The sequence below is a fragment of the Galendromus occidentalis genome, unplaced genomic scaffold (assembly GCF_000255335.2).
Source record: "Galendromus occidentalis unplaced genomic scaffold, Mocc_1.1 scf7180000077484, whole genome shotgun sequence".
NCBI lineage: Eukaryota > Metazoa > Arthropoda > Arachnida > Mesostigmata > Phytoseiidae > Galendromus > Galendromus occidentalis.
Window position 1 is genome coordinate 80,632 of NW_003805472.1, and position 24,669 is coordinate 105,300.

The 24,669-nt window shown below is 52.1% G+C and overlaps 1 protein-coding gene across 1 annotated transcript; it reads left to right on the top strand.

Moving 5' to 3' along the window:
• The first annotated feature begins 10,388 nt into the window (after nt 1–10,388).
• On the top strand, nt 10,389–24,493 carry LOC100902075 (kinesin-like protein KIF12). The gene is given in 15 exon segments (XM_029112133.1): nt 10,389–10,408; nt 17,257–17,437; nt 18,047–18,174; nt 18,944–19,088; nt 19,188–19,371; nt 21,118–21,248; nt 21,403–21,514; nt 21,691–21,809; nt 22,092–22,196; nt 23,445–23,569; nt 23,690–23,803; nt 23,910–23,992; nt 23,995–24,016; nt 24,133–24,256; nt 24,344–24,493. Coding segments are annotated over 15 exon segments (1,743 nt in total).
• Nucleotides 24,494–24,669: the final 176 nt, after the last annotated feature.

The following is a 24,669-nucleotide window of genomic DNA, read 5'->3' on the forward strand; positions in this document are numbered from 1 at the left end:
CGTCTCGGAACCCCTCCAGGAAACGTTTCACCACCTCTTGTCGAGGTGTTGCTGTACCGCTCGATGAGCTCACTCGGGACCCGAGTGCCCTTCCCTCGGTCATTGCGCTGTATGAGGTCCCTCCTCACGTTTTGCTCTTTTCCGGGAGGCTGGAAGCTGGGGGAAGGGGCAAAGAGCTCACGTGATCTCTGTGGTCGGGAAATCTCATTAAAAAATAATCAGCATCGGATTCCTTGAGCTCTACTTGAGAGCAAGCCGCGTTGGAGATTCTCCAGAAGGCGTGTCATCATTGAGAGTGCAGGGCAACTCTAATGTGCTCCATACACCAACGATTCCATTTCGGTCGACTGGCGCTTCTCCAACCGTTGGCCAATGGATTCGTCGCGTTGCCAAAACGAACCTACTGGGACGATTGTGGAAACATCGATTTCTCGGCTCCCCCCTGTTCCCTCCGATAGACGCTCACCCTCGGTATACATCGACAGAATATTTGATTCTCTCCTGTGACCGGCAAAAACCAATGTCACGCTTTCGTGCTTCGGTCGCTCGCGCGACCTCTACGAAGGTCCAGTTTCGGAGAGGGCTCTTTCCCGATGCCCTCTGGGGATCAGGGAGGATTTTCCAGGGGGTTGAGGGGCAACAAGGGGGCCGTCGACAATCGAGTCCTGTACAACCTTGGATGAATTCTATTGCTGGCTTGCGTGTGAGAAACGGTCGGATTGTTCTGAAGAACTCTCTTCGAGAGGTCAAGCGGCCGAGGACATGAACAGTGGCGGGACGAGTCTTTCACATCCGCTTCAGATAGGAGACCGGATCTCCCCTTCATGGGGGACTCTGATTAGAATCATAACACATGATATATCATGTAGTCGTTCCCGGTCCTTTTGTCCGCTCTCACTCGTTGCAGCTATCCAAAAGCGTCTGAACGACTCAATTAACGCCCTTGATACGCGGCAGACGGTCCCTGCTCCTTGGGTCTCCAACGAGGAAAAGTATGGTGGTTTGCAACGCATCCTAGAAGATGACATCCTGGGGACGACCCTTCAATTATAATGAGCTCGGTCGACTGCGACGGTGCCGAGTAGAACATGTCTCGTGGTTTAGGTTCGTTGGTTCCACTTCCTTCCATATCAGAGAACGGGTCGAGGTCACCGGAAACTGAACGAACAGATGCAATACAAACCCCGGGAGCTAGCGGAAGATCCCGGGGAACGGAGGACCGACTGATTGACTGATTGTGAGCCCTGCGCAGCGGCTCAGAGCGGGGTTGCCGGCTAGGATCCGCAGACGAACGGGTTTTTCTCGAAAGCCTTCTCCGGTGCGAGGTGAGGGTGATAAATTCTTTTTCGGCTCCGCTCCCAACTGTCGGCCGTCTGTCTGTCTGTCTGTCTGTCTGGACGTGGGGACCGTCCGACCGCGTCCCGACTCACCGACTGGCGAATGAACGAACGGTCCCGCGACCCCAGCCTTCAGAAGATAGAAGGCCCCGCTCGTTCATCTCTGTGTCTGCGACGGACGAAGTCTCGGAATAATGCCCGAGTTGCATGGTGGGAGCTCCTCAAAAAGCCGGAAGCCTCATTCTAACTTCCAATTCGCTATCGAGGCGCAGACGCATACTGACGGGTGAGAGGAGGTAGCTGAGGAAGCAGCGACGGCGGAGGCGGCAGGGAGAGGAGGATCAAGGAGAGTGAGGAGCGAGCTCGGTAATCAGCTTTGAGTGCGGCTAAGGCGGACTTTCCTGTAAGCTTCTTGTATTGCCTCCGCCAGTTTCTGGATTCCGAGTCATGGCGGAGCTTCCTCCCCTCCTAGCACTCGCTTCATGTTTCTCATTTTCCGCGGCCCCACGATTCTTCCCTTGGTGACGCTCGATTCCTGCTCGCTCACCGCAGGGCTGTGATATGGAACTTCCAATTCTGAAACTATACCGACGAGTGGCACTCCAATCTAGCTTAATATCGGATCCGAGATGTTTCAATCTGATTCCTATCCAAAATCAGGAAAGAACCCTGATTTCCCCGGATGAACTCTCCCAGTAAAATCGGAGACAGCCAAATCGGAAACAGGGGCAACAACCTATGTACCTACCACAGGAGGTACCCCTGCCCAAGTCGTGAATATTCGACGCTGTGTTCGGTAATTCTCCCTGAGAACCACACGCTGACTACGAATGATGATTCCCGAGTGGTAGGGAGACAGCGGGAGGGGCGATGGTATCCGATGTCTTTAATCCCGATCTTCATCATCGATGATTATGATTCCGGGTCGGCTATAAGTATGTCCAAGGAAGCGCTCCAATCAACCCTTTTCGGAAAAGGATCACTTCCGGTTTTTCCTTGACCTCTGTGGCGTACGGCGTGAGGAGCGTCATTCGCGTGTCCGCCGGTGAATTGGGTTAGACGAGTTAGGATTCTACTTCCCTTCAGAATGAGCTGAGAGTCTGCTCCACGTGTTTCACGTCCAGGAGAACGATCAGCCGTCCGAGGAATAATTGGTCGCTCGATGGAAACTCCACCAAGGACCAGCTCCTTTTATGGGGGACTCTGTCGGCCGAAAGGACCGGGTTCATCGTTTCTCAAGAGAAGAAGTGTATATGATTTCTTCTTGCCTGATGAGTCCTGCTGCTAGCCTGAGATGCTACCTTAAAGGTCTCAGAGTAGGAACGACTATCGTACAATTCTCTTGCGAACTCGCTCCAGCTCGAAGTTCTCAGGGGCTTCGCTAAAAAGAATCGATCATGCTGAATATGCGGTCAAGATGATACCTGTCTCGCAAATTTCGGGCGGAGCTCGCCGAAAACGATCCTCGGTTTTCTGTTCTCGCGACGGACAAGCTCAGAAGTTGATTCCCTTCGACGAGGCTGTAAGTCGAGTACTTTGCGTCCGACCGCCATTCTTTAGTAAAGTGGACTGCGACTCATTATTCGGGGCTTATACAAATTCCGTACCACCGAATTCCTGGTTTGATGCTGTGACGAACTCCTTCTGAGGGACGAGGTTCGGAGTCAGTTGAGGGTATAGAGTTATAGAGGAATCGAGTTTTGGACGGAACGATCTAAGGGAGGGTCGCCACTCGTTCGTATGTCTCCCACTACGAAATGGACAGCATCGACGATTCGGAAGCCGTGGGAACGTAGGGACCGTGGTCCTCGGAATAAAGACGGTCACGCACGCGGCGCCCGCACCTGCGTCTCAAGAAACACGGCTGAGTACCTCCTAAAATGAGACAGCTGACATTCGGCCGCACTTCAAAACTCTCGGGCCAAGGCACTGCTTGACAAAAGGAATGAGTGTCCTCGGCGTATGAACAGAGATATTCATGCAGAATCCTCGGCGAGGAGTAGATTTTCTAGGACAGAAGGACCGGACGAGAGGGTCTCGATCCATATCGAGAGGGTCCTCGCGTCCTTGCTGCATCGGTCAAAACTCGTTCCCTCCACGGGAATGCGCCGCGATCATTGAGGTTCAGTTCTGGACTCGACCGGCGCACCCCTGTACGTGCATCTACGCAGTCAAATGAGGATCTGGAGAAACGGGTGCTGTCGCTTGCATGGTGAAAAACGCTGATGCTCGGCGTCCGAGATGGGAGATTTATAGGAATGTCTTTCAGTATTCTCCGGAGTAGCATTCTTCGTTTCCACCGATCTCTGCCTCCGACGAAAAATGAAACTCCGGTGCGACACGGAGTTTCATTTTTCTCGAGGCTCGAGAAACAATGGAGACGTCCGGGATAGAAGCGAGTGCAGCTTTACAGGCTGCTTTACCGTTGGCGGCTCCTTCTCTAAGGTCGAGAGCTCTCGCTCTGAATCATATGTAGAGCTCGGACAAAGTTTCCTCTTACGCGAATGGGGACAGGAGATTACATACGGGAGCGAGATTCATCATCCGGTGCGCCAGAGATACACCATAAGCTCCATGGGGAAAGTGTACGGACCGTATCGATCGCCTCTTTCAGGAAAGAAAGCATCTGCGCTCCGAGCTCACAGGGAAAGAAATGCGGGAATCCAGGAATCAGAAAATTATCAGACGCACCAAGAGTATCCGAAGTGAGCTGTATTGGGACTGGTATGATAGCCTGCGAATATTCTCCCAGGTTGTCTCATATTCTCGAGTTAGTCGGCAGCTTGATAGGTCATGAGACGAGATTCCCTTCTGGCCGTCTCACCAGGCCTGACACCAAGAAGAAGGAATTCGTCCAACTGCGGAGGGGGGCCACGGAGATCACGGAACAAGTCACCTCGGAGCGATTACGTGTCGCGCAATCGGTCACCAATAAGCTGGAGCATCCTCGCATTATGAACCCGAAGACTCATTTACAATGATAAAGAAAAGGACCAATTTTCCAGACATCACCTGCTGCGCAGGTCTGAGAAGTCCCGCCCACCCTTAACGGGAAGAAGTCCACCCGAGAATCTTCGAGCTGAGCTTCAAAGACAAGCTCTTCAGTCAAAGTATGGCTCCGCATCACGGATCCAGATCCAAAGAGCGGATGAGCTCGCCCAGGTCCATATTGGCATGCGAGCCTTCGCGTCTGCGAGCCTGAAGGAGAAAATCAATCACATCATCTTGCAGGCAGCAGATTCCTTGATTGGCGACATCCACGGCGCGGCCGAGCCATGCGCTGCATGCTCGTCCCTCGAGGTATCCCCGTACTGTTCTTATCGCGAGAGTCGCGCTCCACCCGTTTCTGAATTGATTGAACATATCGACAAAAACGGTAATTTGAAAATGTGCACTCGCTTATACCCTCCATAAGACGAATGGAAGCTGGAAGGGTGAACTTTCAGATCCGAGCAAGCGAATCTTTGTTGTCGATGTTTGAAGGGAGGGGCCGGAAGAGACGGAAAAAAATCTCCTGAAGATAAATTCAATTGCGATCCCCCAAGCTTTCTATTCCGCGAACCATGGGCAAACCCGACGCAAAATGCACGGCTCATCCGTGGTGATACGGGGGAGCGGGATAACCCCATCAGAATTTGATGATATCATCAGCCATGGAGGCATAACCTGTTCTTTATGATGATTGCTAAAAATATACCTGGCGGGATACACCGGCATACTCAGTCAGTCGTACTCTTGGGATGCGGAGCGCGATTCTGAGGCTCTCTTGCAATGGTTGCGTCCCAATCCAGGAAATTCTATTCTCCACGGTAAGACAAAGCAGACTGAACGCTTTTCTAGGCCGTGTTCGACACTCTCATCGAAGGAAAACGTTCTCTGCTCGACATGAATGAATACATCCTTCATTGAGGGAATGAATTTCTAACTGGTTCATGATTCGAGGACTTTTCAGAATTCTCTGCAACCTGCAGGAGCTGCAATGCAAGCAAAACTTCTAAGCTGACCTTTAGGTCATTCCCCCCGGGCGCCACTCAAACTTTCGGTACTTTCGGAGGCTCGAGATCGGAAGAGAAAGATAACGAGTGAGATATATCGCCCAAGTACGCTTTGATATACGATCTCGGGACTCCGGTCTGACGTCGAAACGAGCGGAGGGATCGGACTTCCGAGCCGAACGAGGAGAGCGATCGCAGCCTATGCAAATGAATGCGTAATGGAGATGATATTCCCAGGCTTACGCCGAGTGGACGGGAGGAGGAGAAAACGATTGCACACGAACACCTTCGCTAGGCGCAAACGAGACTTCACTTACTCAGATGCTCGAAGCCATTATTCTCTTTTCTCCTCTTCTTTTTTTTGCTGCGTCGAATTAGACGAATAGCTCTGCTCCGAGGTTGCTTGAAATTCAGATCCTCCGAACTCAGCTCAATACGTATGTATCTAGTAGTAGCCGTGCGAGGTCAGCCGTGCCGAGCCCTTCCGTGGCTCGCTCGGAGAATCGACCTTGATCGAGTTGGAATTCTAGCCCCACCGTCGAAGAATTTCGCACAACAGAGCCTCCAGCCCGATTATAAACTCCCGTCGGAGTTGCGAATCTGCTATTCATCCGCCGCGGAAGAGAACGAATCCGACCCTCCTCATACCCTTTTCTCCATCAAGCGCTACGTGGAAGTCTCGCTCGACGTCGAGCCGAAAATATTCCATGCGGTCAGCGTCAGGAAATTGAAGATTTCCGAAGCCTGATGGAGACTGTAAAACCTCGGAAAGGCTTCGGTGCCGGATAAAACGGGAGACGGCTGGCAGGCCGCCGATTCAACCGATAGCATGGAGTAGGAGCACCAAAGACCCTCTGATTGATGATCCTGGATCAGAACGACTACTCGGCCGAAGGCCCGGGGATAGACATTTTAATCACTCGTCCTCGGTCGACATGACCTCGCAAAAGCTTATTCGGGAAGTCCGCCTTCTTCCAGAAGTCTCTTAGAGGACGGCGGATGGCGAGCGGGAAGAGAATCTGAGAAATTGCCCCCGGGAAGGGTTTCCGAAGGTTGCGCTGTTGGATATCATCGACCCCACAGGGTCCACGATCCGATGACCGTGGCATTAGTCTACGGCTTCAGGACACATACAGGGACACTCTTAGAATCGATCCCGCAAATGCTGGCGCCGCTGGATTCGAAAACTTAATAACTGGACTTGTATATGGCTTCTGCGAGGAGGTATACCGATTCTTTCCCATTCGCTCGTGGGGACTCCGGGAATCCTCAGAGTTGCATTATCACATTCCCGAGTCGATAACTTCGTGGCGGCTGTTCTGAAGTGGAAGGACAAAACTTCAATCTCGAGGATGGTTTATTTTCTATTATATTATTATTTCTGGCGATGTCACTCGTCTCGTGGGGTGCTCCCGTCGTCCCCCGGTTTTATAATCGTACAGCCATTCTAGTAATCGTTGTCTATAGTGTCGTCGCCATCGTCGGAGGGTTCCGGAGGGTCCCGGGTATCATCCCAGCGGCAAGCCGATGTTCCTCGTTGGGAAATCGAGATTCCCAGGGGAGGCGTGAGGCCCAGGTATGGATCGGGCTTGCACGAGGGAGCAATAGCGTTCGCGACACCCTCTCGCGCCGCTACTGTGGCAAATACGGCAGACGGAATCATAGAGCGATCCCGGTGAAAAATTCGGGAAGTCTGAGGGGTAGCTCCTATTTTTTCTGGAATCGCCCTAGGATTTTTCCCCAGCGCTGACGCATGATTACTCTCCGAAGTCCGGCTCAATGAAGGCTCTGGGACGCAGGGGGTGTCCTGACAGCACGTCTCCTGGTGGATTTAAAGTGCACGGAGCTCCCGAGATGCGGAGCCGGAACGCTATCCGCCTGAGGAAGCCAGCCGGGACTCCGGTTCACGAGAAGACAACTTATTCGGGAAGAATTTGATTGGCTCGGAAGCTCGAATTACAACGAATGCCAAGGGACGGGATTGGCTGCGACGAACTAGTAATTAATTGCTCTGATAGAGATCGGTAAGAGCAAATGACATCTTCGAAGCGGCTTGTGCGCTCAGTTGGGGGGCGAAAAGTCTCTCACTGGACCGAGGAGCTGAAATGACTCTCCGCTGAGGGACTTCGGGAAAAAGCGAGTGTACAGAGCGACGGGTGGTCCCAGGTTGAGCCTGAGTGACCCCGGATTTTTCCTTGACCGGGAGTGTACCTGCCGCATTCCGAGCATCGCGAATCACGCGTGACAAATAATTCTCCGTTTGTATCGTGAACGGGGCCATTGAGGCGAGCCGAGAGCCAGGAAGTAATAATTCACCTTTGACAGAGCCTATTAAGATGCAGAGGAGGTGGGGAACTCCAGTGGGCGCATTTCTTCCTTGGTGTCCGACAATCACGATAGGAACATTCAATTCCTAAATTATTCTAGTCCTTCCGTCGTATGATTGAGCGAGATTCGCGACCCGGAATTACTTAGGTCAGCGAGAACACGTTGTCTGGCGGTCCATCCTGGTTTCAACGCTCGTTATAGACTGGCGAAGGGTAATCAGGTTATTGGGAGCAAGCGTTAGGGGAGCGCGGCTAGATCTTGCACTGAGGGACTCGAGTGAGGATGCGATGAGTCTACGAGAAAAACGCCAAGCGCAAATTCCGGGATAGCATACGCGTCGGACGAGCTTACGGAGCTGATAGGAGATCCCTAATGACCACCGTGGCTCGGGATGTTGACTCTCTAGGCAAAGCCTCGTCGAGATAACATTCAGAGTTGTATTGCGTCGCATATCAACTGCCGAGGACGGTTAGGCGTACCCTCCCAAATTTGCGACTTCAGAGGAATGGCCGGGATTTGGAGATATGATTCGTTATGTCACACATCTGCAAATGATGCAGCGAACAAGCCCTGGAGGCCTGTTCTCTTCCCCATCCAGGATCCCGGCGCGCACGATTATCGTTCACAGTCAGCGGCCGATGAAGCTTCTGGGGCACTAGCCGATTCGGAAGACTCCGGAGTTCGGCGCAGGAGCCATTCATTCGAGGAGGAATTAGTTCGGATCTCTGTTTTGAGAGTACCGAAAGATTGTACATAAACCCGAATTCTAGAAGATACGACACTTGCCGAGTTTGGGATCACTCTCGGAGGGAGGTCCCAGGGACTCCGCGATCTGCCCTAAAAAGTTCAGGGGAATTATCGACTGGAATTGGAGGGACCTGTCCCATTGTACATATCTGCGAACTCAGTTCATGAGATTGGCCTCCGGACTCAATTTTTGAGATCGAAGCGCCAGTCGATTCGGAACTTGTGCGGAGGAGCTCCTGTGAGTCGTGACTTGATCGTCGGATGGACGAATTTCTTAATTCTGGGCTGAAATAGCTCCAATGGTGACGAATAGGTCCTGGATTATCCTCGCTCATTATTCACTGGAGCTCCCGCGTGCTTCAGGCCTCTGCGACAGTCCTTCTCGGTCTTACCCAAGTAGCGCCTGGAAAGAAAAAAACTCGTCGAGTTGAATGTCAGGAATAGTCCGAAACACCAATTAAGGATAGCATCCAGAAACCATCACTACTTCATTCGGAAAGCTCGAGGTTCCAAGAATGATCGAACGCTGAAATTCATTGTGTCGAAGTCTTTCAATTTATTGGTACTCCGGGACGATGGCAGGTAGTGTAACTTTAGATCTCAAGGTAGAAGATCGATATCCCTGAGCGACGTTCGCTCCGATGGGATAGCCGTCTTTATTCCCGCGTTCCCTCAGAGTATACGAACAACAATATTTGGCTTCGAGAACTTTTCGACCCAGGAGTGGGTCCCCAATGCTACGTTACACCCTCTTGCCGATTCGCTCAAGCGAGTCGCGTGCGGCGATCCCCAATACTTCTTCCGAGCTTCCGATCACAAATGGGACGAGATGATATCCCGCCCGCTGTTCTGCCTTGTTTTTCCCCTTCTCGGTTCCATTGGGACAAAAAAGAGGAACATAGGTGCTAAAAATTATGGAATGGGATCTACGAGGCGCTCGATCGCCTCCTCCTCGGATGCGCTGCTGACTCTCCAGTTGACTTCCCCTGAACGAGAATCTTGAGTCGAGCTGCTCCTGGACGCCTCGAGCGTCTCGGTGCGGTAGTTCACCTTTCGCGGCAATCGCTCTTTCAGGCGATGGTGTCGGCATTGAGAGACCCCGACGTCTCTCGGTGATGATGTTCTTCGGTCAGGCGGAATGATTTCAGACGTAATTGGTATATGATTCATTCTCGTCGAGCAGTCTTTTGGTGCTATGTCTGTTATCTCATGATGTGTTTGATGTTTCTCTCCAAGACGCATCCGTGTAAGGAGCGGCCTTCCCCCCCGGGAATTTTGATCTCTTCTCATCCAATCTCTTCATTTTTTGACCGCTCACGTAGAACGCGAGGCGTCGAAGTGAGTATGCATTACCAACTCGGGGGACTTGCTGCCCCATTCTGCCGTAGGAGACCTGTTATTCTCCAGGCAGCCGAGAGGCTCCTCTCCGCTCTTCTTCGAGCTTTCCGTCGCCGCTGGGCTCGCATGATTCTTTCGACCAACTTCCACGGGAGAAACTCGTCACTCGTTTCAAAGCGACCCTATGCCAGACAGTGCCAAACACGCCGATCGATAGTTACCCAGTCCCCACTCGGGTGTGAGCCTTATTATCCGGATATTATATATTATCCAGGACGATCAGACTGCGTCGGAACCCTTGGTCCTTGGATCGAGGTTATCACGAGAATAGAATACAGACTTTTCGTAGCCTCGAGAAGCTCGACCTTCCGTGGATCTCGCGCTTCATCGCACGAGAAACATCTCCGGAACAGGGTCCGTGTGATTTGTCGGCTATGTGCAGAGGGCGCCAGGAGTCCGGGGGAACGTTTCGTGTTTGTGGGATCGCCATGGCAGCAGCGGCGACCGCGGTGGAAGAGGATCTGAGTGTTGAACGAATTACCGGTGCTAACTGTCTTTCCTGCCATACACGCCGAAAAATATCAAAACAGGAGCAGCTCAGAATCCCGGGCGGAACTGAGTTATGAGGTTCGGTTTCGGCAAGATGGATCGTGAAAACGCTCGGTGAGTTGTCAGATCGACCACGTTCCGAAAATCGTGGATAATTATCTCGCTCAGCGACAATGCCGCCGTGGACCAAGCGAATTCCTCAGTAAGACCAGAAAACCGAATTCGAAATCGATCCGTAATTCAAATTCAGGGATTCGCCGTCCGTCGCTCGGTCGTTCCCATTAATCATGTCAATTTTGAACGGTTCAGTCAATACAAAATGTAGAACATCGATTCAACCGCTGTCCCCGTAGACACGAGAGAGGTACCTCTGACACGAATAGTTCCCTGTCTCAGGCCTCCCGGGAGAGCTGTGTCGAGCGGAAACTTCTCCGGTAGTCTCGGAGAGAACCCCCCCCCCCCTCGCAGGTGGGAGCTGCGTCATACTCAAATTTCGAGAACCGGAGGGTCGGAGACTCCGCCGCTGCAGATTCCAATTTGCAAGGATTCCGTTGAAATTCGATCAGGAGACCCGCAATCAGGGAAAACTGTGTAGAATCGAGCTTCACACATCATGAGCCCTAGAGTCTCGGAGCGAAACGATCTCGTGGAATGAAGTCGTCATTCCCGATGCGCTCTCGCCCTCGTAAAAGTGTCGCAAACACCGTCCACGGAATCGATCCGGGATCGTTCTGGACAGCGGATTCGTCGGCGAGAGCCATAACGAATCTCCTCTCGAGAGAGTCCCGCATTCAGAGGACTTTGATGAAGGACTGTCACATTTGTGCCGATGAATAAGAGCTTGGGTAGCATGGGGCTAGGAGGAACAGAAGGTCTCTTTTATCTGAGACACAAGGGTACTCCAGTAACATTTTCGGGAACTCTGGAGGATTCAGGGATTTCGATCGCATAGGGCATGAGGCTTCGCGATGAGCACGGAATGACCTCGCGAGCCGGCACTCGAAATTGAAGTGGAATTCGGATGAGAGTCTAAGGAAATTATGCGGCGATTTTCGAGAATTCAAAGTCTGTTGGGAGCCGGCTTGCGGATTCTGCGATAAGATCTCATCCAGAGAAAGTCTGATCCACTTCACATCGAATGGTGATTGAGACCAGTGGAATACAGGCGGGGCGTTCCTTGTTGCACTCAATGGTTGTAATTGTCGACCGGATACGTGGGTTCCTTACTCTGGTTCAAACAGATCACGTCATCAGGAACTGCGACCTAATATAGCGGGCTCGATTCTCCGGCTATATCGGAATCGGGCTATCTGAATAATGACCTGGAAAGCGTGCGGAAATCGAAGCTATGATCACAAATCAGAGCCATGCGATCTGGTGGTCGACACGCAGCTCGTTCAGAGACTTGGAGTGACCCTTACATTTCGGTCCCGGGTCGGAACCCATCAGGTCGGGGACCGCGCCAGTAGAAGAATGGTGCACGGAGGAAACACGGAGAGTTGAGCTCGTTTCTTCTGAATAGCGAATCTGCTCTGCGGGAGATTCCGGAATCTTTCCGAGATGCCGAGGCACATCATAGAGCATCCTCATGGAGAGAGGCACATCCTGTGATCAACTGGCAGTTCTCTGAAACGTGGCGGACAAACTCGATTGCGGAGAAATCGACACATATTTGCTCGATGTCTCCCGCAGGTCAGTACTACCTACGAAGTTATGGTGCTTACCTGCTCTCCCTGGGTTCGACATGGCGACTCCCTGAGTCAACTCTACCCCGCTTCTCATATATCACAATCATTAAGTTGTGACGTGCACAGAATCTCTCATCTGGCCCACCCTTCCGGAGAACTTTGTGTCTCGTCACGATTCGAAATTCCGACTGATGGATTCCGACTGGAGGTTGAACATTCATATAGTCCATCACGCGACCTTGATATATGGCGATTCGATCGAGGGCACATTCGGATATAGTTGTTGTTTTCGCAGGACTTCCTGGCGACCGCGACATTCGAATGATCCCTTGATGATGTGTTCAGCTCGTCGAAAACATGCTCGTGCTCTGCGGAATTATTGACGAATTCCTCTATTCACGTTGTTCGTGTGGGATCTCGCCGACTCACACAGGAACGTTTCCTCTCGGTTTCGATCGTGAATGGGACGCCTCCTTCTGAGCTCGAGATCTTTCTTTCGTGATCTGTAGCGAGCTCACCCTCGCATCGTATCCTTCGCGAGAGGGTCTTCCGGATCAAACCGAGTTCAGTTTCATCGGATCGAACCGGGAGTCGCGTTCCTAGGGCTCGGGAAGCGGAATGGAACTTTTCCCAAATACCTTGGCTCACGCAATTTTCTACAGATGGAAGATCAGCGGAGGGATGACGCAAACATCGTCCCGAATTCCAGAGGAGCGTGGGCATGCCTGGGCGGCATTCACTTTTCCTTCATCTTAAGTGGTCTTACATGGACTGGAGCCGGGGGAAACACACCAAGACCAGCTATTGAGATAAAGTTGACATACAGAAGGACGTCACTACCAGAGCGCGAGGAGTCAGAGCGCGTCAACGTCATTCGTGCCGGAGTCAGAGCGCGTCAACGTCATTCGTGCCGGAGTCTTAATGAAGTTCCGCGTCTGCCCGGAATTGTTTCGTGATGTTCCTCATGAAGACCCCGGTGTGAAGGAATGCTATCATGCCGTGCCGGGCAGCTCTCTGAAGCCCAAGGCCCGCCCACAGACGAGTCGATATCTGAAGCTCTATGGAACGTTACCCTCGCCTAGCCAAGCTCTTCGTGATCACATCTCACGAGCGCTCCTGTGGAGACTCACAGATAAAGGCTGTATCTGCTCTCCTCGGGTTGCGAGTATAAAGTCTGATTGAATCACGAGCACCGCTGTTCTCCTGTATATGTACACAGTTTACAGAAGAGCTCTGCGTCTGGTGAGTACGAACTGCTGCAAGTGAGCTCAACTCGGGACAGAATGGATCCCTCCAACAGGAAAGAAGATGTCCATGCTCCACACAATGATTCCAGCCGGACCTGGGCGAGTTCGAATAGGAAGGCACATGTCCCAGCGAAGAACGAACGGAAAGCTCCACGCGTATTTCGCAGAGGTCTGGATGAATCATCTCCGAGTCGAGAGGAGGCTCCGTCTACTCCGATCCCGGAGTCTCGGCGGCTCGAAGCGAAAACCTCCCGTTCCCTTCCGAGGAAAAAGCATGAAACTGCGGATGGGAAGGGCGGAGATCCCACAGCTGAGACCGAGAAGGTTTGCAGAAGTCTAATACTAGAAGACGTATCAGTGGCAGCAAGAAGCCACAGAAAGCCGCAGGGAAAGGGATCAGAGAAGTGCCCTGCGACTTCGAAGTCAACAGGATGACTGATGACCATTAGACAAGCTGAAAATAAGCCGGAGACCATGAAGAAACCCGACGGTAAGGAAAATGTCAAGAGCAAGCAAACTGTCGAAGAGCCCCCCAAAAGACGAGGTAGAACGAACCCAGACGGAGAAGGGGATGCCAACTCGGAACACAACGGGGAATCGGGGAGACGCTATGCGAAGGAATACAACAGGAGCGGGTCTCATGGAGTGTCCGTGGACAAAATCGGGATCAACGAGTCTCTCCGTAGGAATCACGACGATAGAGGATGCGCGTCTAGAGGCGGAAACGATTCAGAAGATCCTATCGAATATCCGAACGGGGGAAGGCTTCGGAGGCATCCCGAAGTCAACGACGCGGTCAAATGGGTGACAGGATAGCCGCTCGAAGGTCAACGGAAGCTGCTGATGGAGCCGACGCTAGCCGTAATGAACCAGACCCTTTCGGAAATATCCCGCATTCTGGAAGCAAGTCGAAACGAGCTCCCGACTCGAAACAGCATTGCTATTCACCTCATAATCATGAGGACAGAGAAACAACCATGACTACGAAGACACGGGCCGCAACTGAGCGACCTGCGGCACCGCGCCAGGCTTCACACAGGATAGAAGAAAATGCCGATTCGCATTGTCTTGTGAGGGACATCTGCGAAGATCGTCGTCTGTGTCTGTGAGCCGATTTGCATGATCCGAGCCAGTGACCTGTTTGGGGTGCCCTCGCTCCGACCCTCGAGGCCTCATGGGTTCCTGGGAACACGCGTTATTGGAATTTCGGCAGCCACTACCCCCTGTGCTGAACAGTTTCTCGAATAAAGCTGATCTCCGTGGATAGATTCCGCGATTTCTGTGACTAATTGATTGAGCTCCCGTCTGCTAATGCGAAGCGCCCCGACGAGAACGGGAGAATCTGTATCAATAATCCCGATTCCAAGAGGTGTACCAACTCTTTGTCCGAAGGTATTGCTCGCGACGACACTTAGGTAATCTGTGCTCTGTTGGTAATTCCGATGAAAGCTCGAATCGATAGAACTCGCGGAAACGAGAATTCGGAAAGGAGAGCTGTTTGTATGTCGGCTTGCTCAACGTGAAGGAGCAGTCGATACCGCACTCGGTCAATGTCGTGTTCTGCCGCGGAGGTTTCCAACAACATTGAAGACCTCGGGACGTCAATCTATATTCCGCGACGAAGTTCATTGTTGCCAAGTTCTTTGAGCCGATTGATCTTTGTTGGCATTATTCTCCTCCTTAGGAGCCAGCTGGAAATGCCCGAGCAGCAGATTGATTGTTGCGCCTTACGCCAATCGGTTCCGAGAGTCCCTCCCCCTCGGTCGGCCCGCGTGGCGGACCCGTTGTCTCACGCGTTCTCGATCCAGGTCGGTGGCGCTTCGCAGACTTTGGCTTCCAAATCACGAGATGAGGCACTCTCTGATTTCCATTTTCGGATTCTGACCTGGAAAGTGCGAATTGGAGGAGCGTTCGATTCCGAGTTTTCTGCCGCCGCTGTCGGTCATCGCTCGTGACGCTTCCCATTCTGTCGAAGATCGAATGTGAAACCATCGTCCTAATTGTGAGGTGAACTTCGGCCCGAAGGTTTCCTCGACTGACATGGGTTGAGGAAGGAATAGTGCTCGCTCGCCCGGGAGGAGGATAACACTCAGACTGACTCCTTCATTGATTGTTTCATCTGGACGCGGTCTCATTGAATCGAGTAAGTACATCATTCCGGGACGGCGCTTGATCCACATCTGCATGATACGTGACATCGGAGAGTCGAGGGTCGATGCTCGGAGAGTTCATGATTCGAATCATCGCGCATCAGAATTTATTTCCGCTCCGTGCGACGCTATACCCATGTCTAGCTGTCTCTCTATACCGGGTCAGTCGAAGAGCCGTCCGGGGGATTCTGCGGCGCGAGTTCCATTTCCGACACCCACTGAGCCCATTGAAACTCGCACGAAGTTCCTGACTAACCCCAGGCTCTGACGCTGTCCACGCACGTTACCTTATAGTATCTCTTCGATTGGGAAAAACCGCCATCTTCCGAAAAGGGGCACTCGGAACTTTTCCGTGGAGTATTTCCGGATATTCGAAGGTCTTGGACGGGGTTCGCTTCGAAAATTCCGCTTCGCTCATTCAGCGTTTCTATAGTGGCGCGGGAGCCTTAAATCATTGGCGCGTCGCGACCTGTGCGTCAAATCCAGTACGGGAGTGTTCCGTGAACCCTTGGCATCCAGATCTTGACCTTAGCATTTCCACCTCGCTCGTTCAGTGCAGATGATTGACAGCCAGCGACGTGACGCGGACCCACAGGGAAACAGATCGGTATCAACGTGAACGATGACCACAAGAATTAGGCTCGGGAGAGGCAGGTCTCAAAGGCTCCGATGATGGATTTCGGCGTTCTGGAACCTGATTGACAGCAACGAATCGGGCGTTCGGGCTACGAGGGAAGAAACGTGCTCACGAGCCTCGTCCCTGAGACAACTCTCCAGCTTGGATGGAATTTCCGCGCGGGATCCCTTGGCGCGGGGGATCGCGCGCATAGCTATTCCAGAATACTGATGCGAGGAGGATAGCAAGATTCGAACTCTCCCTATTCTCATCGCCTCTATCTGTTTCCTGTCCCATTGTACGGTCGCGAATCGCGTGAATCCCTTTTAAGGAAATCACGCATTCGCTCTGAATGCGTGATTCCCTCTCTGTCACATCAGCTCCTAAAAAAGGAGCTGGAGAGACCGCGATTCGTATCATTCGACGTTTTTCAGTACGGAAGCACGGGGCTGCATGAGGCATCGAGTTCCGATCAATTCGATATTTTCGAGAGAGTTGTAGTCATGGAGCAGAACGGCGGTCGAATACCGTCCTCCGGAAACGCCATCTCGGACCTTGACTTTGAGCCGAACGGAATCGAGGTCCAATGTTCTTATCGATATTCTGACTCGTAAACAGAGCGTCACGGAAACTGGAGTTTACTGCAAAAACTTTCACTGAACAGTGGCCGCGTACTCTCCCCGGGATCCTGTCGGGAATCCCCTGATTTCTGTAGGATCTCGCACCCCTGCTGTAGGCCGCCGGCGTCCTTTCTGCGCAAGGGAAACGTTCCATCCGAGTTCCTCCATGATTTCTAAAGAATCGCGGAATTTCGATGACCGATCGTGGGGGCGTTGCGAAGAGAATCGTCGACCATATCCCTGCTCCGTTGAAGCGAATTTTGGACAGACTCCACTCCAAGAGGGACTGAGACCCGGGGCTCTTCCGTGTTCCGCGGAGCGATCAATTCAAATTTCTGAACATTTCGGATTACACTCAGGCAGAGGTCGCATTAGTGAACTTGACGTAGTGGAGGGACATGGGCAAACAACACGAATTTCGTCAGCATGTATTGATCTAGAAGTGCCTGGAGCTGCAAACTGAGCTGATGGAAGTCCAGGTCAGCCTTCAAGAAGGAACGACAGTATGGAGAATGGAGGGCTGAGGGGAGGAAGCTTCAAACTAGACAACACGCGACGTAGTCGGGGTGGGACTGGGCAGGCATTCTCAGATCAGGCCCCGCTCAGATTTTAATTATTCAAAGATTCCGTTCCATTTGCAGACCATCAACGGCTTCATCTCAGGATTCGTTGATGACGGCTGGGAGTCCGGAGACTTCGGTCTCCAATGGAGACTCATCGGATAACATCAATGTCGTAGTCCGCGTCCGGCCCATCAACGATGTCGAGTCGAAGAAAAAAGATACTCACGCTCTTCAATATCCCGGCGAGGGACAGATTCTCGTGAGTACCTCGTTCTGCGGACTTGCAGTTCCCTCCATGAGCTGTCGATGGGCTCCGACCGACGATCTAGCAGGCAGTCATGCCGGCAGGCAATCCTTAAATTTAGATGGGGACCATGGCGGTTCAAGACCGGCAAGAGGGACGGGAGGGAGGCGGGAACGCCAGACCTGCCATCTGAGAGGGTCTCAGTCAGACGCAACCCCATGGGGGTGCGGGAGGTCTCGACGCCGGCCCTTCCGGCGCCGGAAAAATTCGGCGCCTCACTCTGGAGCTGGACTATGCACAGATGTCTCGGCGCCGACTTCTCCTGACGCCTAATTTCCCAGGGGCCGGGTGGTTCCAGTCTTTCCAGCGCCGAAATGTCCTGGACCCGGAATGGAAGCACGCAGCCACTTCGATTTCGATAATGAGTCCCATCCCGAGTCGTTCCCGGGGAGGGGACGTCTTTCATCAGGCTCAGTCGTATTCGACCCTCGTTTTACCGTCTCCGCCAAGCCGCCTGAGTGGCGAGAATTACCTCTAGTTGAAGTTCAATGAAAACTTGGTGCGTTGGATCTGAATAACTATCGATCATGAATCTTGATTATCGTGACCCCACATTCGTTCCAGGTCGATGAAGACAGTACGACGCAGACGAAGCTCTTCACCTTCAGTGTCGTTTTCGAGCCTGAAGCAACCCAGGAAGATGTTTTCGAATACTGCGGCGTCAAGCGGCTCTGCGACGCCGCTCTGGACGGGTGAGTTCGCCACTGAAGGATCGAGGCTTGTGACAAATAGAATTTTCGGGATAGAGGGGGAAGTTTACAGAGCTGCGGTCACTCCGCCACCGCGAGCTATCGTCCTTCTCATGGGGCGAGATGCCTGAAGGCGCGCGCTAGCGATCGAAGCTCAATCAGCGCTCCGAACGTTTCGAAATCACAAGTTGAGCATTTCTGGACTCCGGTCGTATTCGTTCCGAGCTAATTCATCCATCCAGAGTTTGGAAATCGCTACGTTGGAAGAACGGAGATTCCGCCGCGAGCGGCACCCAGCGGGCACGGAGCAACTCACGAGACAGTCGGCCATAAGCAGAAGGGTCGAGTAAAGGACATTGTCGGCATTGAACTGACGGGGCAAGAATCTCCGAAAATCGAAACCCTAATAGCGGTAGACGTGGCATTTCGAAGCATATATTCTCTGATTATTCAAGAAGCCAATAAATGATTCATCGCCACGCTGGCGCACTCTCCGATGCACCTTTGCGTGTTAGGTACTCGGGAGCTTCTCGGTTCCGAGACAATTACCGATCGTCCTAGACCTCATCGATACATCAACGAGACTCTCACCTGATGATTCCGTTGCCGTTCAAACGCATATAGAGCAATGTAATTGGGTCCAGCCGATCTGATCCAGAAACTCCCAAAATCACGAAACTCACTGCGCGACGACGACATGCTTGATCGGCGGAAACTTCAGTTACCGAGCTACCGTCTCCGGTTTTCTCATCCGATAATGGCTCTTTCGCAGATTCGCGTCCACCATCATGGCCTATGGCCAGACAGGATCCGGAAAGACGTACACGATGACAGGGTCGGAAGGGAGTAAAAGCGCGTCCCCCGGACTCATACAAATGGCATTTGCTTATCTCTTCAATGAACTTAGGCAGAAAAAGGTATGCCCCACAGTCAAGTGGATCGAGCTTGAGAGCTATACGGCATGTATATCAAAACCTCTCGCCCGTTTCCGTCAACGCTGATTCTTCCCCCTTCAGGGAGTCGATTACGTGGTCCGAGCGTCTTACCTTGAGATATACAAAGAACACGTCTTGGACCTCTTGAACCCGTCGTCGAAATCCTTGCAACTCCGATGGAACAAGAACAAAGGCCACTATGCTGAAAATTTATTTGTGGTCGAATGCGAAGACGAGGGTGACCTCCAGGGTGTCTTCGAGGAAGGTGAGTTTCTCTCTGATAACCGATTGATTAAATTCGATGAGGAAATCGATCCAGACATACCGATCCGCGGACGAGTCTCACGAATACCTCAACGAATCCCGAAAATCCTCAACCCGAGAACTCAGCGGCCCCTTTGTCTTCTCGCTGGCACGAGACGCCATGTACACGCACATTTGAGCTTGTCGTTCGGAGCCGGCGTGGCGATCGATTCGCCTCACGCGTTGTATTAGAATGGTGGTCTGCGCAGCGACATTTAGCGGGAGCTCATGAATTTTCCGAAGCATCGTATATCACTTTTATTGACTCTTTGTTCTTCATGAGTGGCTCCAAGTGGAATTCGTCGCCGTATCCTTAACTCGTACTGATTGTGAGTGAGTCTAGTCGTGGGTCACTCAACAACGACTGAATTAGAATTCTTCGATCGTCTCCCACCGAGAGATTCAACGTCAGGGGCTCGATAAAGCGCTCTTGAGCTCCCCGCAAACAAGGAGTTCGAGACGCATGCGTCCGTCCGGACGCGCGGTTCATCCGCCTCTCCAATCGCCAATTGAGGCGTGATCAATTCACAAAGTGAACTCCCGAGTTCCCGAGCAGTGGGGCACTCATTGGAAGAAAATCGATGAAGTGACGAGGTCACTCGACGAGAGACAACGAAATGAGTATAATTCTGAGTTCGCTAGGAATACCGTACCCGAGATGGCCGCTGAGTTCCGAGCTCCTGTACGCTCTGAACCTTCTCTACCACATCGTGTTCGTGGTGCTGCACTCGTTCGACTTCATGGTCAAGGTCGTCGTATTTTCGAGGGGCATCCATCTGGCGACGGGCATTAAGATATTCCTACTCCTACAGAACATATTCGGCTTGGTCTTCCATTCCATGTGTTACCTCGAGCCGATATTGGATCGAGTGCTATTCGCAAATCCGGTCGATTTGTGGCAAACTCGAAGATTAATTCAACAACTAGACGTGCTGCTACATCGTCTGTTGATCGACATGACAATACTGGACTTGGTGGTGAAAGCCGTAATTCTCTATCCGTACTCGACCGCTAGTATTCACGTTACCTTCTACGTGGCTGTTATTGAGTTGTTGATAAACTGCTATTGCGCTCAAATACCGATCCAGGCGCGATTGCCGAATCTCAACCAGCTGGTTGGAATGCAAATCATTGGAGGCGGTGATGGAACCGACGCGCTTTGGTGACGGGACAACTGTTGTGATGAATCTCTTTTGTGGATTGCTCTGGCGATGAATAAAGAAATCCTTGAGCTCTTCCTGATTGATTCTGAGCTCCCTCCAGCTCCCCATCGAGGGCCGGAGTCGAAACCGACCGAAGGATAGTAAGGGTCCGATCCGTCCGCACATCGCGCGCGGATCTTATATTGGAGGCAAAAAGTCGCGCGCAAAAGCCCATGGCTTCGATATCTGCCGCCCGTGGACGTTACTCAGATCAAAATCAGGATTTGGGTGTCAGCTCACCAATTACAATCTTGGCCCAGAGCCTGCTCAGTTAGGCGCCGTCTTCTTGTATTTCCGTCCTTTGTTTCCGTAGTACATCTACCGAGGTTTTATGGAATAATCGGAGGGTCGCCATTCTCGCTGCGGTTGCCCGCGGCTGCTTGCGATTCTTCCATGTCTAGCTGGGCCCGCAACTCATTGCGGGTATCGACAGCACATTCTTTACACCGAAGTTCTCACGCTTCCGAACCTCGATGATGTGCTCATTGCTTGCGGTTGCGTTCCAGGACGGAAGAATCGACAGATTCGTTCCCACGAAATGAATGAACACTCATCGAGATCGCACACAATCCTAACCGTATACCTCAACTCTGAACAGAAGGATTTTGACGACCCGAACTGCTACATAAGGAAACAAGTACGACATCGCTCAGGCACTCATAATCCGAACCATTCTAGACCTTTCTCGCTACCAAGCACTATATGATTGATCGGCATGGCTCTATACCAAAAAGTAGACAGAAGATTAAACCGACACCTTATCGAGACACTGATGATTTCTTCTCGATCAGGGGAAGCTTAGTTTCGTTGATCTCGCTGGATCCGAGAAAACGAAGAAGACCAAGAGCCAGGGCAACACTCTGAAGGAAGCCAACAACATTAACAAGAGCCTTCTCGTCCTCGGTGAGTATTTATACGTAGGGAACGGATCTGAGGACGATTCGGGACTCGTCACAGACAAGCGTGCGACAACCTTCTTCTTATGAACTCATTGATATGCTCCCAGAATATCATAGAGGCATGAGCTCAGGAATCTTGCCGGTAATTTCCGTCTTATTCGCGTATCCCCCTTCTCCCAGGAAACTGCATTTCGATGTTGGCCGATCCTAAGAAGCGCAACGGACACATTCCTTACCGAGACTCAACTCTAACGAAGCTTCTCAATGACTCTCTGGCTGGCAACGGAATGGCTCTTATTGTGAGTAGTCGTTCCCCACTGAATCGGTTCTCCCGGGAGGCCGAGAGTAGAGCGCGCCTAACGCATGGCAGGCGGGATGTGTTGTTCATTTGTCACCGGCGAGATATTTGGGTATCAGACATCATGCATCGAGGCACAATCTGCCGCGAGCCCCCTATCCCCCCCCCCTATCCTTATCTCGACGCATACTCTCCTTCCGAATTGTCTTTGCTATGTCTTCCGCAAGAGTAGCGGAGGCGGTACTCCAAGGTCCCGGAGAAGGCTCAATAACCTCTCTTTCAGATCGCGTGCGTATCGCCGGCGAAGTCAAATACCCTCGAAACGATCCAAACATTACGGTATGCTTCCAGAGCCAAACGAGTGAAGACGAAACCAATGGTTCGAATGGTGAGTGCACTCCCACACCTTTGCATTGTATCAGTCGAACGCCTTGCACCTGCCGTGACATGTATCTCACATCATGGGAAACGTCGGCCGGCATCAACGCTGACAGGGCCACAGAAGTGTAGCTCGAACTCGGAATGCCCTAACAAAATTTCACGGCCCCCGAGCCGAAAGAGGAGCTGTCGAAAGAGCGGCCTGCGACCCTGAGAGGCAAGAGCGTATGCTTCTCTGCTAATAATAATAATCAATGAACCATCGATCGTCACTCTTTTGACTTCAGTATTCAATGAGGGTCGACCGCGTGACCGAGTGAAATTCAATTCGAAGGTCAAATCCTTTTCGACGGTTCAGGGCTCGCACGAAGCAGCTCGAGCGGTCCCGACCACGATTCAAAATTGAAGTCCTGTGGAACTACACGGAAATGTCTGATTCGGCGGCCCTGAAGTCGTGATTCCCTCCCACCCCAGTAGGGTATCCCGACAACCAGCGTTATCCTAGCCCGATTTTGCATGGAATATCGGTGCTCTGACAGGAACGCGAGGGCATAGAGATCAAAGAAGCGGTCGGAGAGAAATGCGAACTGATCCGACCTTGTATTGACGATGGGAGAAACCCACGTTCTACACGAGCACTCCGACAGCGATCAGCAAGTTATTGAGCTCTGGATTGCGAGGAATCCCGTCGGATCCTCACCCCAAGAGGACCCCGGACTCAAGGTGACACGATAATCCCCCGATAGGATTGTCGCATGAGCTCTTCGCCTGATCCACAGCCCGTCTGGCTCACTTGAGTTCCGGCCCACGAGCTGCTCAGACGTTGCGTGCGTCGATCACGCCCTCTGCCCATGAAGATGCGATCGTATTCACGATCTGAATAGACCTCGTCATCGTGAAGGCTCAAACCCAGGGTAACTGGGGTATCCGCCAGACGAACCATACCTGTCAGCGCGATAGGTCACGTTGAGCTGACTCCACTCACGATTCGAGTGATTTTCTGAGATGAGAGTGCGTTTCAAGGACGAAGTTGATCTACAGAGAGAGGCGAGAAACAACTCCTTGGTACTCGAGGACCGCTGTTTATTCAATCCCGAGACCTGCGCGAGGGCCGACGGAACACATCTAGACTCAATTAAGGGATCACTTATCGAAAATCGATCTCCCTCGACTGTCATTGGATAGCCCATCTTCCTTGATGGAGATACAGTCAGGGGTTGAAACCCCGCTAGCTTTCAATGTCTCTGCTGAATTCCAGGATCCCCGGGAGCTTACGATTCTTTCGCTACGACGCGAGGTGAAATTGCTCCGCATGGAAAACACTTACTTGCGACAACAAGTCAAGAACACCGCGGGCAGCGTCAAACTGGATAAAGTAATGGCGTTTCTGAGAACAATTATCGAAAAATGTCGTAGAAATAGCCAAGAGCAATGCGGAGTCTGCCCTTAACGGGACTGATCAGTGATCACGGTCCGATTTTCCCGACACTAGGTGACATCAAGCGGGTCAGCTCCACCGAAAACTCCAGATTCTGGATTCGAGCTCGAAAACGGCGAAGAACCCGTGAAAGAGAAGTACATGGTCACGAAATACATGCACGAAAACGAAGAATTGAGGTAAATTTTCAGAATCAGCTGAATAATTATTTACTCTGCGAATCCATCATCTAAGCTTCCGGCAGAGTAGTCTCGGTTTACTCTCCTCGAATTCGTCCAAATATAGGGCGGAGAACGCGGAGATGCACCGCATCCGCGAGATCCTCATCAGAGATCATGAGATGGTCTGCCGCGAGAACGAGCGCCTCCAGAAAAATTGAAGGACCTGGAAGTGTAAGTGTATTCAGATTATCGCTCGCTCTGCCGAGTTCCGATGACGGATCGGAACTCGTAGTCTATTCAGCAATGACCCTCATCGCCTCCGCAACGGTCTCCATGTCTCGTTGCAGAGCTGTCACGAGCGGCGAGAGTCTGAGTCCAGGGATGTTCGGAGCGCCAGAAACGCCGCCTCTCGGGGCACCTGTGTCGGCAGGAAGTGGTAGCTGGAGGAGTCTTCACGAGCTCGCGAAACAGGTAGGGAAGGATTCAATGAGGTTCGACTAAGTCCACTCGTCAGAGAGCCCATTCGGATCGGTAACCGAATGAACTGATGTATTACAGCCACTTCCTAACAAGAACACGGACAAGGAGCTGAAAGATCTAAGGGACACGATAGGTTCCTCCGGGAGCGGAGGATCCGGAAACCGGAGTCGACGAGCGTCGCAAGAACGGATAGCTTTGAGTCCCACCGTGACGAAAATCGGTCGCTGAGCGTCACGCGGGAGCTCCTAGGTACCATCACTGACTTAAGATCTTCGTTCTGAAACGTAGCTCCAGATCCGTTCGCGCACCTCCTTGTATATAACATTCTACCGAGAGACCTTAGGAACCAAGAGTCGATCGATGATTCAGATCGACTGATGAAGACTCGGAGCGTTCGTAGCATT